Source organism: Haliotis asinina, chromosome 16 (genome assembly GCF_037392515.1).
Source record: "Haliotis asinina isolate JCU_RB_2024 chromosome 16, JCU_Hal_asi_v2, whole genome shotgun sequence".
Lineage (NCBI taxonomy): Eukaryota > Metazoa > Mollusca > Gastropoda > Lepetellida > Haliotidae > Haliotis > Haliotis asinina.
Window position 1 is genome coordinate 10,320,189 of NC_090295.1, and position 18,270 is coordinate 10,338,458.

At 41.1% G+C, this 18,270-nt stretch overlaps 1 protein-coding gene across 1 annotated transcript in view; it reads left to right on the forward strand.

Annotated features, from left to right (window-relative positions):
- The first annotated feature begins 6,600 nt into the window (after positions 1–6,600).
- The window catches only part of LOC137268289 (sodium- and chloride-dependent glycine transporter 2-like), a 38,911-nt gene continuing 27,241 nt past the window's right edge, over positions 6,601–18,270 (forward strand). Inside the window, exon 1 of the mRNA XM_067802834.1 lies at positions 6,601–6,715. Within this exon, the coding sequence (XP_067658935.1) occupies positions 6,653–6,715 (63 nt within the window). The 5' untranslated portion in view covers positions 6,601–6,652. The remainder of the gene's footprint in view (positions 6,716–18,270) is intronic.

Consider the following 18,270-nt stretch of genomic DNA (forward strand, 5'->3'; position numbering starts at 1 on the left):
GTTCACGCTCGATTATTTAGAGACCGCCACCATATAGCTGGAATAATACTATTTGCGGCGTAAAGCAAAACTGACTCACTCACTTATTGTACTTAAGAATGCTTATTGTTCTCATGCTTATTGACCTTACGACTGCTGCTCTCCTACATACTGTGCTTATGACTGCTTATAGTGCGTCCGAATGTTTATTGTGCCCACGATTGCTCATGGAGCTAACGGCTGTTTATTGAACTTACTACTGCTTACAATTGACAATTGTTCATATAACGCTTCTTATAGTATGCTATATTCATGTTCCATCTCTGCTTAGCGCATAATGCAATATTCATTCATTCGCCATCACTGACCCATGAAGGTCCCGGGGTAGGATTGGTCTTCAGCAACCCATGCTTGCCATAAAAGGCGACTATGTTTGTCGTAAGAGGCGACTAACGGGATCGGGTGGTCAGGCCCGCTGGCATGGTTGACATATCGGTTCCCAATTGCGCAGATCGATGCTCATGCTGTTGATCACTTGATTGTCTGGTCCAGACTAGATTATTTACAGACTATATAGATGGAATATTGCTGAATGCAGCGTAAACCTAAACTCACACATTCGCTCACTCCACCATCTCATTAAGCGCAAGCTTCATATTGAAATGCGTGCTGTCCGTGTGACATAGTTGAGAAAATGCGCGCAGGTCCTTGCGTATCCTCATGACTTCCATGTGTGTCTCTAAGTGCAACATTAATGTCAAAAACAAAGTAACGACCAACACATACATATAAATCAACAGCAGTGCATTTATTTGCAACAAGACGTTAAAACCCTCATAAATCAGTACGAACGTAACGTTTAGGGGACAATAAAATACATGCTGTTAAATACCTTGAATAACGTTGACTGTTTGTGTGACAAATAAGACAGAAACTGTTGTCAGCCTCGTTATAGCATTGTAAGAGCAACATGTTGTCCAAACCAGTGATCGATAATGTGAGCACTGACTGAGAACAACCAAGGATTTCACGATATCCCCACTCTTTAACCTTAATAAGCTGCCGACTATTCTCGGGATTGCATGCGTTTCAAACTGAGCTAAATGTCACTCTCTCTGCAAAATGTTGGGGTGAATAGTTCACCAAACTTTCAGTCTCTGGTTCTCAACCTTCCCAAGCGGCAGTGATCCAGTTGAAACAATGGTGCCTGCCGCGGCCAAGAAGGTTCACTCACAGCTGAGAGTTGGCCACTAAGTGAGTGAGTTTAGTTTTACGCCCCCTATACCAGTATTCCAGCAACATCATGGGGGACACCAGTTATGGGCTTTACAAGGCGGTCATTGATGCACACCGTCAGATATATTGACTACACGATCACCTATCTGCTCTTAAAACCAAGGGGTACCAAATCAGATGACTTTCTGTTTGGTTTGTTTCACACTGCACCGAGTAATTTCACAGAACTATGACTATGGCCGCGTCTAGGCCAGATAATCTAGTGGTTGATATCATGAGCATCTACAAAGCAATTACGATGTCAATGCCATTCATCAACCGTGTGAGAAAGCATTTGCCCCGTTCCATTAGTCTCCATATACAGGGATGGGTGGCTGAAACTAGATCTAACCCGGATCAGCATGTTGCTGTATATCAAGTTGAGTAATGACTACTGCTTGAGTCTCGACCGTGACTGGATGCACGTACGTTTGAAAAGAAATTTTGTAATCCCACCTTCACTGAACATAAACATGAAAACATTCAATGTCTTGAATTTGCATTTAAGGCGTGTTACTGCAGACCATATCTATTGAGAAACTCCGTTATGTCGTTCGACAGTGGCATTTCACACACACACAAAACTACACTCGCAACTTTACTGAATGCAAAATAATGATCTACTTTAAACATCCCTCACTATCCCATTTTCAAAAGAGAACAACCAACATATAGTATGTGTATAGAAGAAGGTAAATCAAAAGCGTCTAAAAAATGAAAGTCATGCTAATACGATCATGACTATTCATGTTTTCATTGTCATATGAGCGTCTCTAGACGTGAAGATACATGATATTGAACACTTCCTTGCATTCTGCGGTATTTCAATATGAAGAATAATCCCAGTTTATTTCATAAGTGTTTCTTGTAAGGCCTCGTCACACGTCCATGTGGTTGGCGCTCATCCAGGAGGAAACGACGTCGTGTGACGACCCATACGTCGACGACGACGTGAGATTAATGTGGTTTCCCACCTGAGTTGCGCTGGCCAGTTTCCGACGCGTGTATGTGGAATTGTATGGCTGTATGAAATTCTTTCAGCTGGGAGGAGCGTGAACGCACAACAAGGAAGGGGTGGGATTCGGTTTCCTGTTGTTAAAATTAGACACGTATATAAAGGGTTTGATTGAGCTGTGTGTTTTTGGAGGTGGTACGTGAACGCAATGCAGTTGCCTGGCAACACGATCCGTTTAGTAAAGCAGTGTTTTCCGTGTGAACCGATCAACGCGAAAAGGTTTCCCTTTGGTTGAAGGCATTGTGTTGTGCACATCAAATGAATGGGAGAACTGGGTGGTTAACATGACGGCGGATCGTCATGTTAGTTGTGGGAGTCTCGTGGTTAAGTATGTTCATGGCGGTTGATTCTAAGTTTTAGAAAAAAGGCATTGATTTTCACACAAAGCCAGGTTTGTGCATGTCTGGCCCAGAAATATTTGTGTGTGTGTGTGTGTGTGTGTGTGTGTGTGTGTGAGAGAGAGAGAGAGAGAGAGAGAGAGAGAGAGGGGGGGGGGGGAAGTTAGAGATTTAGAGACTAAGAGACTTAGTGAGTTAGTTGGTAAGTAAGTAGTTTTGCGCCTCTTTTAGCAGTATTCCAGCAATTTTCCAGCAATATTACAGCTGGGGACTCCAGCACACATTGTGTCTATGTGGGGAATCGAACCTTAGTCTCAAGCAAGAACGCTTTAAACACGCTACCCCCAGCGTCCCAGTTTAGCCATAGTTGAGCTAAGAGAAAGTGGTCGCTCTTTGATGGTTAATCCTTGATTAAACCTCCCGCAATTACTAGACACTAAATGCAGCACTATAACTGGGACGTTACGGTTCGATGGTTTGACATATGTTCGGCAATAACCTTCTGACTGACAGGTACAATCAACGATCAGATACTACTATCTGTATTATGCCCTCTAATTATTGCTAACGCTGTCTCTGAATGCCCCGGGGGCCACTCTGACCTCTGAACCCCACCATAGGATTTCCGTTGTTATGCTACATTTGGGCATGGACATCCGAAATGGGTTTGGGATAACCCCCTTTAACTACGTCTATATCGGTTTGCAGTGTCACATGGGTTTAATATATGACTGAACTTCTCGGGGTGGGGTAGGGGATGGGTGGGCATTTTGAAGTTGGAGTGAGTGAGTATGGTTTTACGCCCATGTCGGGAATCGAACCTGGGTCTTAGGCGTGACGAGCGAACGCTTTAACCACTAGGTTACCTGAAGTTAGAGCTCTGTGAAAAGGTGACACTGTGTGGATGAACAACTTCTTTATTATAGTGATTCCGACGTTTTGGTGTAGTTTCTCAGGCCCTTATCAAGCTGGTGAAAAATGCTCGGACATACACCGAAACATTGGCCTCACTGTACTAAAGAAGTCGTTCATCCATATACTATCATCCTTCCTCTGGTGTACCTTATTTTACGTTTCAGTATTACATTAACTCAGTTCTCGCCGAGTCCTCGATGGTTTCTCGCCCTTTACGAGATCTCGAGTAATGTCGCGAGAAGTTTCTGACTGGTTCAACAAAGGTGACAAATTGTGTTTAAGTGAATGTGTCAAAGTTTCAATAGAAATGTTGACAGCTAACCGTAGCCGTGTTTTTGTTTGTATTGCGCACTGAAAACACCTCGCATGAGTGAATGTTTCTGTATATTTGTTGAGGCAAGCCAGGGAGTGGACATCCGCTTCTTAAAGTGCAACTGCGCACAAGTAATTCAACGCTTTGGCATTGTACCACCTTATGGACATCCTGGTTTGAACAAGACACTAGACAGCATACCAGTACCATGATAGGTGTGGTGGGTTGACTGGTTTTCTGCTCCTTGCACACCGTTTAACAATGCGTCATTGACGACCGGGTTTTCATTTATACATATGTCGCTCATCAAGAAGGGAATTGCAATACAGGTTTTACGTGAATTGTAAGATTCAGGACGAACATGGCAAATAGGCAGACCTCGATTTTGAAAATATCTATTTACATCCCAAGTTGTCCGATTCTCCATTGTCCTTAAAGCTTTGGGTTTGGTATCTCCCAATCTTTTGAGTGAGTGAGTGAGTGAGTGAGTGAGTGAGTGAGTGAGTTTAGTTTTACGCCGCTTTTAGCAATATTCCAGCAATATCACAGAAAATGGGCTTCACACATTGTACCCATATGGGGAATCGAACCCGGGTCTTTGGCGTGACGAGCGATGATGAGCCTGACTGTCCTGAGATCATCTGACCCTCTTACTTCATTCATTTGATATTTTAATGTCAGTAACAAAAATGATAATAATAATAATAATAATTCAGTAAAGTTCACATACATTCTTTATTATTTTAATAACGACGATAATGATAAAAAATATCGGGAACATTGTTCCATTTTATGTTATATGTTGTGGCACATACATTTATTATTATTTAAATCTGCAAATACGAATAATAATAATAATGAAAATAATGATAATAATGTAAAACATAATGCAAAGTCAGAAAAGTTGTTGCATCATATGTGACTCATACTTTACGTGAATGCTAAAATTTGCAAACAACCATAATAATATTCATAAAAATAAAGAACATCGTTCCATATTATATGTACATATTGTGCAACATCCATTCTTTAATACTTCAATATGTAAATATATGTAAAAAAATAATGATAATAATACATACATACATACATACATACATTCTTACCATCACTAACGCCCTCTTAATCCCTATTAAGTGCGTTACGACAGATACAAAGACAGATGGTCTCCAGCGATGATATTCTAATCATTTAATGTTTAAAAACCACAAACCAAAAAGGGCGATGGTAAGGTTTTGATCGTGATTTCTAATGGGTACAAGACGTTTTTTGAAAACTGTACGATGTGTTTCATAAGCCCGGGCCTACCTCAACGTGAGTGAAACAATGAAGACGGTTCCAATTCGTTATTCCCTCCCTCAACAGGTGAGTTGAGAAAATTTGACTTCTTGAAAAATAAACGAGTCACGACAAGTCGCTCAGTCAGTGAGCTTCTAAGGGATCACCCGGAGAGATTCCTTGAATGACCCTGCCACAGGTGAACATCAACGCGCCCAGCAATCGAAATGGACGACCTATTTAGGTTTCTGCGTTCATTGGAAACCTTATGTTATGGTACATGAACTGGGAATTTGAACTGTAAAAGGGTTTTGTGAAAGAAGATGCATCTGAAAAGTTAGTTTTGTTTGAGATACCACACTACATCGTCATATATTTCTAGGGAATCTTTCCGGGCTTATATACATTACGATGACCTAATCTAGCGTAAAATGTAATAACCTTTACCTGTGCCTGGAAGGGTAAAATGGCAGATAACAGTGTTAAACTCTACACATCGCAAGACCACTGTGCAGAATAGTTTCTACATTTTGCTTGCAAGTCGGGCTAACTATGCCTAAAAAGTTACTAGCCCACAAAAAATCTTTAACTGGACCAAAACTTCAATGTCGACACGGGTTTCATCATCAAGCTGATAACATGATAAACATTTTTATCAAGCCATAATTTTGCATAATTTAAAATTGTATTACATCTTAACAGAGAGTGGTGACGTGAGTGATGACCCCATAAAAATTCGGACCAGAGACTGTGGAGATTTACCGGTCCGACCAGATTTACACTAGCCACGAGCTGGCGTGCCAGAGGTTATTTCTCACACTGCGCAAGACATAAAATCTTAGAGATATCATGCAAATATAATCCATTTAACCTCTTAATCCACCACTCCCAAAATAGTTGCGAATTTCTGGGAAAGGGAAGGTTTTTTGTTTGTTTGTTTTTATTATTATTTTGTTATTGTGCTTCGTTTTCAAGTATAACAGATCAGTGAATAAATGTTTTAACTGGCATGTGAAAAGGAAGCTAATGAGAGAAAAATGTAATTGTCTTCACCTAAACCTATATATATGTCCATGTTTTTGTCACCCAAACGAGGGGCAGCGGGTTTAATGCATTCGCTCGTCGCCGGGTTCGATTCTCCATATGGGTACAATGTGTGACCAAATTTCTGATGTCCCTAGCAGTGATATTGCTGAAATGTTGAAAAATGAGGCGTAAAACTAAAATCACGCCCTCATTGAACGAACAACCTTGTCAGTCACAGCTACCCCTTCGGCTTATCTGATAGATAGTTGTTGGTTATTAGGTGTGAAAATTGAGGAGTATGTAATTTTTCTACAATTAATCTCATTTGATATGCGTATTCGGCACATTCTTTCATGCGGCAGAACAGTGCCTAAGGCAATGTCTTGTGATGTATGTCATTTTGAAGGCAGATCTCCGAATGACGTCTGTTACCGAAAACGCCCGGTCTCGCTAGACCCATTAAGAACGCAAGGATTCTGACTCGTTCAGTTGGCCTTTGACAAAGACAGGGTCATGGCGAATACAAAGGGATCTTACGATCTTTGGGGGAAATCAGGGGACGATACGTTGAAAAGAGTGAGTATTTTTATTATGATGTTCACCATTAGTTGTGACTGATACACTATATGCTCATTGCGACTTCTCACAACGTGGGAACACTTTTTAAACCTCTCATACATTCACACGCAGGCTAAGTTCTGAAAAAGCTTTCGGAACTTTGAATCGGTCGAACTGTTGGTCACAATCAAAAGTTTGTTTCTCGTGATAAATAATATAACCTGATACTATGTTAACTTTTACCTGAAACTATGTTAATTTATACCTAGTATTATGTTAACTTTTGCCTGGAGCTATGTATCGTCATAAAGTGCGGTTTTCACCACTAACGTTTAAAGGCTGAACAACATCATACCATATAACGAAACAACAGCACTGATATCAAACGAATTCAATGATAGATAGGATACCATGCAAGATGGGAACTGCAAATTAGTCGTCCCCGACAGATAGTCCCCATTGCATAAATGCTTATAGTTCCCGTGCTGACAAACAACTTGTATCTTCAGCGTAACGTTATCCACAAAACAAATGCACACGTCTCAAATACGAATTACTAGCGGATTTCAATTTTCTAAATCTTAATTTTAAAATGACAGGATGCCAACGCGAACCATAGGTTCTTCAACAGGCCCTGTTGAAAGACCTGTGTAAAGTGTTCAGACTTTTAACATAAAATTGCAGCTTATTTGATCTGATACCATGCTTGATGCCAGCAGCAGAATTGCTGTCAGCAACAGGTATTCCCCATTGCGTGAATGTTTATAGTACCCCTGCTGACAAAAGCAAAATGTATTTAGAGTGCAACCTTAAACCGAATTCTCTCTCTCTCTCTCTCTCTCTCTCTCTCTCAAATGCACTTTCTCTTTTTATTCTGTCTCTCTCTCACACACACTCTCTCTCTCTCTCTCTCATACATGCGTAGCTAGCATGTATTAAGAGAGCCATTCAAGCTTGACGTTCTGGCTTTCTCCCGGTTAAGTACGCCCTGGCCTTTCTTCAACCCCACACTTGGTTCCCACAGCTAAACTATCCTCTTGGAAACTCTTGACACTGGGTCTCATTGCGAGGCTCACACAATTCGATGTATCGCCACATTCCGATTGTACCCGATCTTTCTGGTCTGTCATTAACCGTTACTGTGGTGACCAACAGTGACGTCAACATTACCTTTGTTTCTATTTCTTGTTGCTGGTATGTATGTAGCAGGAGGGAAACGGTGAGGATTCGACGATGTTGTAGTATTTTTGTAGCTTACACCTGTGTATTGTTTGTGATGCTTGGCGCACCTCTGAATACCTCACATGAATCATCTCTTCCTCAAGCACTGTCTCAAAATCATTTCGACACTTAAATAGCGTCCTTTTGTGTCTCATTTCGTTGTAATGAATTTAAGAGGGAGCACTAAGCATTATCACCATCATCATCAATAATAGACGAAAATGATCATAAAAGAAGCGACTTAACCCACGATATCAACATCATAAGATTTATGCATACAATCATATAAATGTATATTAAACAATGCACAAATAAATATAAAACATTAACGCTAGAGAATAGCCAGGCTGAACTGTCGCCGCCTCAAAATCCATCGGGCGCAAAATGCAAAGGAAAATGAATGCAGTCTGTTGTAGGAAAACAGGTCATCGCTGACACATGTATGAGATATTACTTGTCTCTCTGACAAGCCTGCGTCTCAACCTATGACAATACATCAAACAAGGCCGTGGGCTGCTATGATGTATCGTTTTCCTTATACTACAATAAAGACTACCAAACACACTATTATTACCCTAATCATCTCCCCGAATCTCGTGGGAAGACATTTACAACGAGACTAACGTAAATCCACGTCACGTGACGTTGTTTCATGTCACTTTACACGAGTAAGACCGGTCAACTGGATAAAGACGAGTTACTAACGGATCTTAAATTCGAAAAATGCCTGATGCTACCGCGGACAACAATGTTGAAAAGTTCCGTGACCTGTGTAAAATAATTGATCAATAACTCAACACTTAAAACAAATGCACTAAATCAGGATCTATGGAATTCTGACACAATACGACAGTAACGAAATCAACCTGTCAGGGCCCTATGAGCAGGCACATATTTCGAATACTGGCTAATGACCTCGGCCAGGTGTATAAACATGTATGTAACGGATTGATCTGTACCAAGGGTATGCTTTTGGTCTGTGTGGACGCCTGAATGCAGTTAACCTGTGTAACCTTGACGCCTGAGCTATTACCAATTGAGAAGACTGTGAGTATACCAGGAATGAACAGGTTGGGAGAACTGAACCAGGGCCTGGTTAAGACCAGCGAACGCTTCAACCGTTAGGCCATCCCAGCCGATCATATGTGATACAAGGACAGGCAGGAGAAACTACACATAACCATTGAAAGGTAGCCTATGATGTAACAATTAACCAATCAGCTATTCGATGGTAGTGTTACTGACACAGGGAAAAGCTGTGCTTTGTACCATCTGTTACTTCAGTCTCGAACATTTTGACGACTTTGTAATCTTTTCAAAATTTCAAGGGTGTCATTTCTCTTATCCGTCAAGGTAGCTTCTGTCGAGTCATAGCAGAACTTCAAGAAAGCCCAATAGCTGTAACTGTCATTTCCTAAAGGTGCCTTCATTGATCAATCTTACTTTCGGATAAAGACATGACGTGAAACAAATTATTGACAGGTCTGTATATGTCGGCCATACGCACAACAAGAGCCTGTCAGTATAGCCTACGTTATAAAGTATACAAAATCCAAAACGTCTGAGTAACTGAGTTAGATGGGACTTGTATTTGTCATGTGTGTAGCAATGTCATTTTTGACGTCAGCTTGTGGATATGGTATCAAAGGTATGGCGTCCTGTTTGTCTCAGAATATTGAGGCAATCATTTGGACTTGTGAAGATTAAAATTGAATCGTTAAATAATTACAGGAGATTTTACAGTACAACCACAATTCAAACTGGCCTGCAAGGTGCGTTGCTTGTGACAAGACAGTTAGGAAGAACCAACAGGTCCTGGGTCGTGACTGTTTAGAACCAACTCCTTTTGTAATGAAAGTTTTTTAAATGACCCTTGAAACTCTCGTGAAAATGAAGTGTGCCAAAGCAAACATCATAATTATGCTAAGTATGACACGAGTGTGTATGGAAGCAAGACCCAAATAGTCTGCATGGCAGCTTCCGATCCAGATATTCGTGTTACCTTTTTCCAAAGCGTTGACAATAGAAAGTTTTGTCGTTAACACCTGAGAGAGTCTTGGAAGTGTTGCTATCCAATCAGGACAACCCCATTTGTTCCCTGCAGGTTACGAAAGAGGCGATTAGTGACGGACGTTGTGTTGTGGAATTTTTACATTGTGCAGGTCATTGTCTTGTGGTTGTAGTTTACCGGGTGTCCTATGTCTGGCAGCCCACGGTGCTTCATGTCACAAGTGGTTCGTTGAATTCGTCTTAAATGCTTGGCTAATATTAGCATTCCAGCTGTTGTGTATAATATGGTTAAGCCTGGTTGTACGGGACCCCTTTACTGTTCGCATGTTTGGGATGGAAACAGTAAATACATTGAAAGTGAGCTGAATCAACAAATAGCGTGCGTATGTAACTTCCAATACAACTATAACGCATTGAGGTAGGATACAGAAAGCACACTTACAGGTGCATAGAGACAGCTCTTGTCATGTACTGAGGTGAAGGACAGGTATCTCTGTAATGAAAAATATCATTGTATCGGGTATATTTCTGGTATTCTCACATGGATGAAAGATCATGTTTACTTCCGATATACTCACCTGGACTAAACATGCTGTTCACTTAAGGTATACTTATCTGAACTAAAGATAATGTTTACTTCTGGTAAAGTCACCTGGACTTAACATTATTTTTAATCTTGGTATACGTAGCTGGACTAAAGATAGTGTTTACGTCTGGTATACTCACCTAGACTAAAGATGGTGTTTACGTCTGGTATACTCACCTAGACTAAAGATGGTGTTTACGTCTGGTATACTCACCTAGACTAAAGATGGTGTTTACTTTTGCTATACGCTGTCGCCCTGAATTCCACTTGCATGCTTTTTAGCAAAGTACCACCCGTCCCATTTGACCAGGGGTTTCGACAAAGCATAAAACGTTTTTGGACAAGGTCCACAGTGTCTCTGCCATATGGGGCGGTGGCACAGCCCAGTGGTTAAAGCGTTCGCTCGTCACGCCGAAGACTGGTTCGAATTCTTTATGGACACAGTGTGTGAAGCCCGTCATGATATTGTTTGAATATTGCTAAAAGCGGCCTAAAACCACTCACTCACTCACAATCACATACCTATATGATGTTTACGCGAACAGCGTTCGTGACGATATCTAAATGTCAACCAACCTTTTGGCATCTAGACCCTCAATCTCTCAAAACTCAACACGGATCCAAGAATCGTTAGAATCACCTAATTCTTTACCGTGATGTGTTTATATATAAGTGAGAGCTGACTAGAACTATAAACATTTATTCACTCTCACTCACTCATCTTCTCACTCACTCATCCTCTCATTCACTCATCCACTCACTCACTCATCCATTCATTCATTCACTCACTTATTCACTCATCCATTCATTCACTCATCCATTCATTCTTAGTCACGATATGGCTGAAATATCGCCAAAATGACCTTAAATTTTAACTCACTCACTCCATTCACTCATTCATTCACTTGTTCATTCACTCGTCCACCCCATCATTCATTCACTCACTCACTTATTGACTCATCCTTTCCACTCACTCAGCCATTCATTTACCCATCCACTCACTCTCTCGTTCACTCATTCACTCAGCCTTTCCACTCACTCACCCATTCCTTCATCCACTAATTCTCTCGTCCACTCATCCACGAAGGAAAAGAAACAACCTACAGACAACGAGGGTGTTTTTATAAACTGAAATAAACACATGCATCAGCTGATGGCACGTACATCGGTCACTTAAGTCCTGTCCTGTCTGTGCTGACCTGACACTAGCCTTGGGCAATGCTTTGAATGCTCCAGATGCGGAATTTAATTCAGGGATGGTATATACTTCTTTAAACGCTGCTATAACGAGAATGACGTCGATTTTTCTATCTTTGTAGTCATAGTATAATGACGTCATCGTTTGTAAATGTTCAACAAAATAGAGATTCTTTTGTCGGCATTGAAACACACAAGCAAAACACAACAATACTGATGTTGTAGACATTAAACAAACGAACAAATAACAAACGATTATACTCTCTTAACTAACTATGTTTGTATAACCAAATATTTTAACAAATTACAGCGCTGTTTGATATCTGCACGTGACTAATATCGTCCCCAAGAGACATAAAATATAAGGAATTGTTTTATAACGTACCACAGCCTGGTAATTATATGCGGGTATGTTTGGTCCAATTACTCTTTCTTAAATGGTTATGCTCAAAATTAGTGAAGGTATATTTAAAAATACAATCTGATTGTTTTCGAGGCGTGTTTCGGTGTGGCTGTGTAAGGGTTCACCTTAGCATGCAATACGATCCTCTGAAATATCGATCGATAAGTTTAAATATCGATTATCAATTACATGATGACGTCATGACGTTCCAGCAATATCATCACGGCGGGGACACCGGCAATGGACTTCACACTCTGCATCCACATGGGGTGTCGAACCCGGTTCATAGGTGTGACGAGTGAACCACTTGGCTACCTTTCACGCCTCTTTTAGCGATATTCCAGCAATGTCATGGCGGGGGACACTAGAAATGGACTTCATATATTGTACCCATGTGGGGAATCGAACCTGGGTCTTCTACGGACGAGCGGGCGCCTTAACAGTACCTCACCTTAACGTACCTCACCGCCCCACTACCACTACTTTTTAGTCCATTTGAGCCTTAATCTTCCATTATATCCTGGTGCCAGTAGCATTTCACGGCGCCCCTAACAGTCGTGGTGAACTCCACTCATGGTCCACAATGATCAAATCTCTTCTACAAACATTGTACGAGGTCAACAATTACATACGCTGTGTTGATCATTCACCGTCATAGAATGAGGATACCATCTGCTCGCGAATGGACAGCGTATCCTGCCGCACCGGTGCCCTCCCGACACAAAGCGACAGAGCGGTAATACGAGACCCGTGACATGTAGCCATTAGGCCATTGGACATGTAATGACCTCTTAACGCTATAGCGTGCCTTGTCCGTTCGGTGCAGGTATTGTCGTTGACAAGGCGTTCGACATGGGTAGATCATGTCACCGCTACGAAATGCTGAGTGTAGCGACGTTGTACTGGCCGGTCCGGACCACGTAGCGAGCACTGAACATCTCTGCACGTGACAGTCCAGAATGACGTGTGTGTGTGTAAAATATCCCCTGTGTGTAACTGAGTGGAGGGCAGCAGGAGCGACGTTTACTCGTTCATGCAGAGCATGGCTTATCTTACTGACCTTATAGAACAAGTGTCAGAGTTTGTTTTTCTTTTATTCGATGTAGTAATACATAGATTCATAAAAATGATATATAATAGAGATTATTACACGAGCAGGTGTGTCATATAACCTATACGAAACGAGTGTGAAATTTGGTGAACATAATTTTGTAAGAGTTTCGTATAAGCACGGTGAGCAAGAAGGAAGGCCCTGTTAACTGACGTCACGTTCCATTGTTGAATGACGTCACAGACGACGAAACCCAGAAACAATGGTTGCTAGGGAAAAGACGTGTGATACATATGACGCTGATTATGTTTTGCCACATGGATAATAAACAAGTATAATAATTTTTATATACCCCACGCGCCTTTCTTTTAATACTCCATTCAGAGACGTACACTAATTGGAACTGCCGCTTAGAAAACCACAATGGTTCAATGACGTCAACAATCCATAGCTATGACGTCTTTTTAGTGTGAAGTCGCTCATGCCGTCCATCACCAGATTCGAATGACGTCAAAAATGCCAAATTTGTGTCACAGGGTGAGCCAAATGAGCCAGTATTTAGAAATTTCATTGGCAATTGTGATAAACTTTGGGCGTGTTTGTTCAATAAAAATCGGACTGGGTTTGACATTGCTCTACATCAGAATTGTACTTTAATTTGAACATACTAAAATACATAATTTTATAAGCATACTTCTAACACTTATGGTGGTCTTCACAACATCACAAACTGAACAGGTTTGTTGGCATCATATCAAGCCTATGACCCTTCGGTATTGATGAAAGGAAGTTATATCCACCGTCAAATATCACCGTTTATAAATGACAGACGTTTGGTGTTTCTTTGTACAATGTTCCAGTTAAACAATGGAGTGTCATTAATGTGAGTGAATGGGTTTAGTTTTACGCCACACTCACCAATATTCCAGGTGTAAATAATCGAGTTTAGCCCAGACAGTCCAGTGATCAACAGCATGAGCATCGATCTGCGACCCGCAATTAGGACATGTGTCGACCAAGTCAGCGAACCTGACCACCCGATCCCGTTATTCGCCTTTTACGACAAGCATAGTCGTGTTTTGTGGCAAGCATGGGTTGCTGAAGGCCTATTCTACCCCGGACCTTCATGGGTCCCATAATAAAGAGATATTACAGCAGTAATAAATAATTTTAAAATACTCTCCTGAATACAACAGTGATGAATCTAATGACACAGCGTCCAGATGGTAAATACGTTTAGAGTGTATCCGTAACAGGGTCAGAAAACCAGTGAAAGAATCAACATAAACAAACAAGTCCAATGGCTTACAAATAGTCAAAGCAACACCATGTATTTAAACAACGTTGTTAATCGCGTCCTGTACACACGTTTCAACGCTCAGTGTTTAGTTAAGGATAAAGAGTTCAAGAGGTGTGTAATTCACATGACCGTACAGACACCAGTGCGACTATTCCTGTCTGTTTACAGTTTTTAGTACAGCGTTTACATTGTGCAACCCTTAATCGTAAACGTCTATATTTCTTGTCTAAAAATGTCCCATTGTGTCAAAAATATAGTTAGTTCTTTAAATTAGATGATGTCATTAGCGCAAGACGTGTTGCTTTGCTTGTTTGAAAATTACCCAAGACATATTGTGAAACTTTGCCGAAAATGAAGTTCTTGAAAGGCATGTAGAAGTCGGACGAACATGAATACATGTTGTATGGATAACATCTTCTTTATCAGGTTTGGGGGTACTCTGTCACTTGACGAAGGAGCAAGAATTCGCTCTTAAACGTCGTATAAAGAATGAAAAAAGTTGCTATCCATGAAAATATGTCATGTATTTACTTTTGCGATACACAGTTGTATATCTGAAACGAAAATAGATAACGTAAATACTATGAATTTGTTCGATATGGAGGCAACATGACCAAGTACTCCAGAGTTGAACATAGAAAGCCGTAACGCCACCTGCTGCTGTGATTAGATCTCATGTATATTTGCACTACTTCACATTCTGCGTTTTTATGATCGTGTAATAACTGTATAACTTACTTCTTGTGATACCCCTTTGCCCGAGTTTATTACATTTGAAGGGAGCAAGCGTTCTCTCGTCACGTCAAACACCGTGTTCTGTTCTACTCAGAGATATGAATTTTCATTTCTTTTCAATTAACTAAACCTAAGTCGAGGTTTAATTCTTGAAATGGGAGCATGCTTTGGGATGAGTGAGATTAGTTTTACGCCGCTTTTAGCAATGTTCCAGCAATATCGCAGCAAGAACACCAGAAGCAAGAACACCCATATGGGGAATCAAACCCGGGTCTTCGGCTTTACGAGCGAACGCTTTAACCACTAGGCTACCCCACCGCACCGTAAACATGCCTTGACTGTTGAGGTAATTATGATAATAATCTGAGATCTTGAGGTAGAGCAGAGAGACAGAGAGACAGAGAGGGTATGTTCTGTATTCTTAACGTCAGTGAGGCATGTTCACAATATTCTGTTCTGTCATAATATGTTCCATATTCTGTTCCAAGGAGATGATGTCTGAAGTCTGTTGGAATTCCTGAATGTAAAATTATATCCACAAGATCGTTCATTTTAGGAAAGCTGGGTTGGGGTTTACAAACAAAGCAGGTTGTGTGGTGCTTCAAGTTGAAAATAACAAGTTGAACTCTGGTCGAACTCCTGTCACTAGGCAGGGATAAACGAAGTGGTACAATTCAAATGGCTACTAGACATTGCTGACAACATCACGATGACATCTCAACCAGTATATGACTAACAGACGATTGCTATCAGAATGGGAGTCAAGAATAGCAGACGAGCAGACGAGCTGGTAGATGACAGTTTACCACAATTTATGTCCTTCCAAGTTATCTACGGAGACGAGACAGTCCACTGTGATTAGTATCAGGAAAAGAGTTTCAACTGTACCAACCACCCCCATCAAAAACCAAAACTAAAAACTGACTTGCATAAACATATATTCAGTGAACTAGAACAGGTATAAAAAAACGTCAATGAACTTATTTCAGTGTTGGGATATTACACCGGGGAAGGACAACCATGGAACAAAGTTACAATGTCAAAGGATGGGGGTACGGGCGGAACTCTTACCAATTTGAGTGCTTCTGTTCTTCTGAAACATGATGACTAACCGGAAACATGTTGTTTAGGCTGCAAAATATTGGCCTGGGTCCACCAATCATCTAGAATCAATGACCACCGGAATTACCGTCTGTTGACGCTTTCCCGCATGCGCAACCGGGGTCTAAACTACCTACCGCGCCGTACTAGACTACCGCTCCCCACTAGGCCACGCAGGCTGTGCATTCAGTGAGAACAGTGAGTCATGCGTGACATGATCAACAACTCTTAAACTCGAGGAAGATATCGTGGGTTGGTTTACTGAATAGGCTATTTCTAGCAGTTTACGACAACAACCCATCAACAACGTATTTCTTATTTTTTCAGTGCTTATCGCGATTTGCGTATCTGTTCATGTATGGCGTATGAACAGACGAAGAAAAGTACTTCAAACAAACTGAACCAAATGAACCAACTTCAAACAAAATACACAATATACCCATGACATGTGTCGTCAAAGGAAAGTGGTGAGTCACATATTGAATTCAAAATGCAAATCCAAAACATGCAAACGGGCATTGTTGATACAGACCACATATTAGCGAGGCAGGTTGTATGTTTTGGAAAAGCTTCAGCCATATAGCAATAAAATATTTCTTGTGAAGTGTTAAGTTAGCAACTATAAACTGGGAGACAGTGTGACCTCCTTTGTCTCTAATGTTTTTTCAAAAGAATTTCTGTCACGATTGTGTCCAAATGGACAGGGAATTCAACGGTCTGTATGATTTCACTTGAATTATCGAAAGGACAAGGTCAGATTTCTTGGAGAGGGTGTGCATGAAGCTGAACTTAGGTCTATTCCAAAGAATTCAATAGCTATCATTTTCTATGATACCCTTTACATATTCTTGACCGCATTGTTGCTGAGTCAAAGCCACAAATTTGGCGAAAAACGCAATGAAAGGATCCAGCCAAATATCACATCGTCTGCGGAGATTTGAGATGCCACTTCACTTGGCTGACAGTTACGTCTCGCTGTCCACGAGAACTGATCCATCAACAATCAGCAATTACATAGAGATTATGTATTTATACCTGGCTGTGGCATGGCTTAATTTCATCATGACCTTGGACACGGTTCCCAAGGGATTTGTAAGACAAGTATGCGAGTGAGAGGATCTGATGGATGTTAACCTGTTTATCATCAGGAATACGACGGTTTGGAGTCTATACTCCTTCATCACACCTTCGTGGTGATTCAAAGACCAAATACGAGTACGAGGGTTGGCTGAAACGTTCTAAGCCTCACTGTGAAAAAAAGTTACAAAGTCCACGTTTTTAATTAATTTTCTACATAGTCCCCTTCCAAGTTCACACACTTTTGCCAGCGATGCTGCAAGGCCCGAATAATCAGGAAGAAATCTTCTTCAGCTACCCTAAAAAAATCAGTCACAGCGGAAATGACGTCATCATTACTTGCAAAATGGCGACCGGCGAGTTCCTTTTTCATTTTGGGGAACAGGTGGAAGTCAGAAGGAGCCAAATCAGGTGAATAAGGAGGATGGTCAATGAGTTCAAAGCCACAATCGCGGATTGTTGACATGGCCACCACCGATTTGTGAACAGGCGCATTGTCTTGGTGGAAGAGGACACCTTTAGCGATCATCCCTCGTCGTTTGGCTTTGATTGCTTCTCGCAACTGGTTCAGTAGATCAGCATAGTGTCTGCCGTTGATAGTTTGACCTTTTTCAAGATAATCAATGAGCAGAATACCCCTGGAATTCCAAAAGACTGATGCAATCACCTTTCCAGCTGAAGGAACAGACTTTCTTCGGAGCTGGTGAATCAGGATGCTTCCACTGTTTTGACTGTAGTTTTGTTTCTGGTTGAAAGTGATGTATCCAGGTCTCATCCATGGTTACAAATCGTGCCACAAAATCATCGGGATCTGCTTCAAAACGACGCAAATTGTCAAGGGACGTCTGGAACCTGACACGTTTCTGTTCTTCTGTCGAGAGCTTTGGCACCC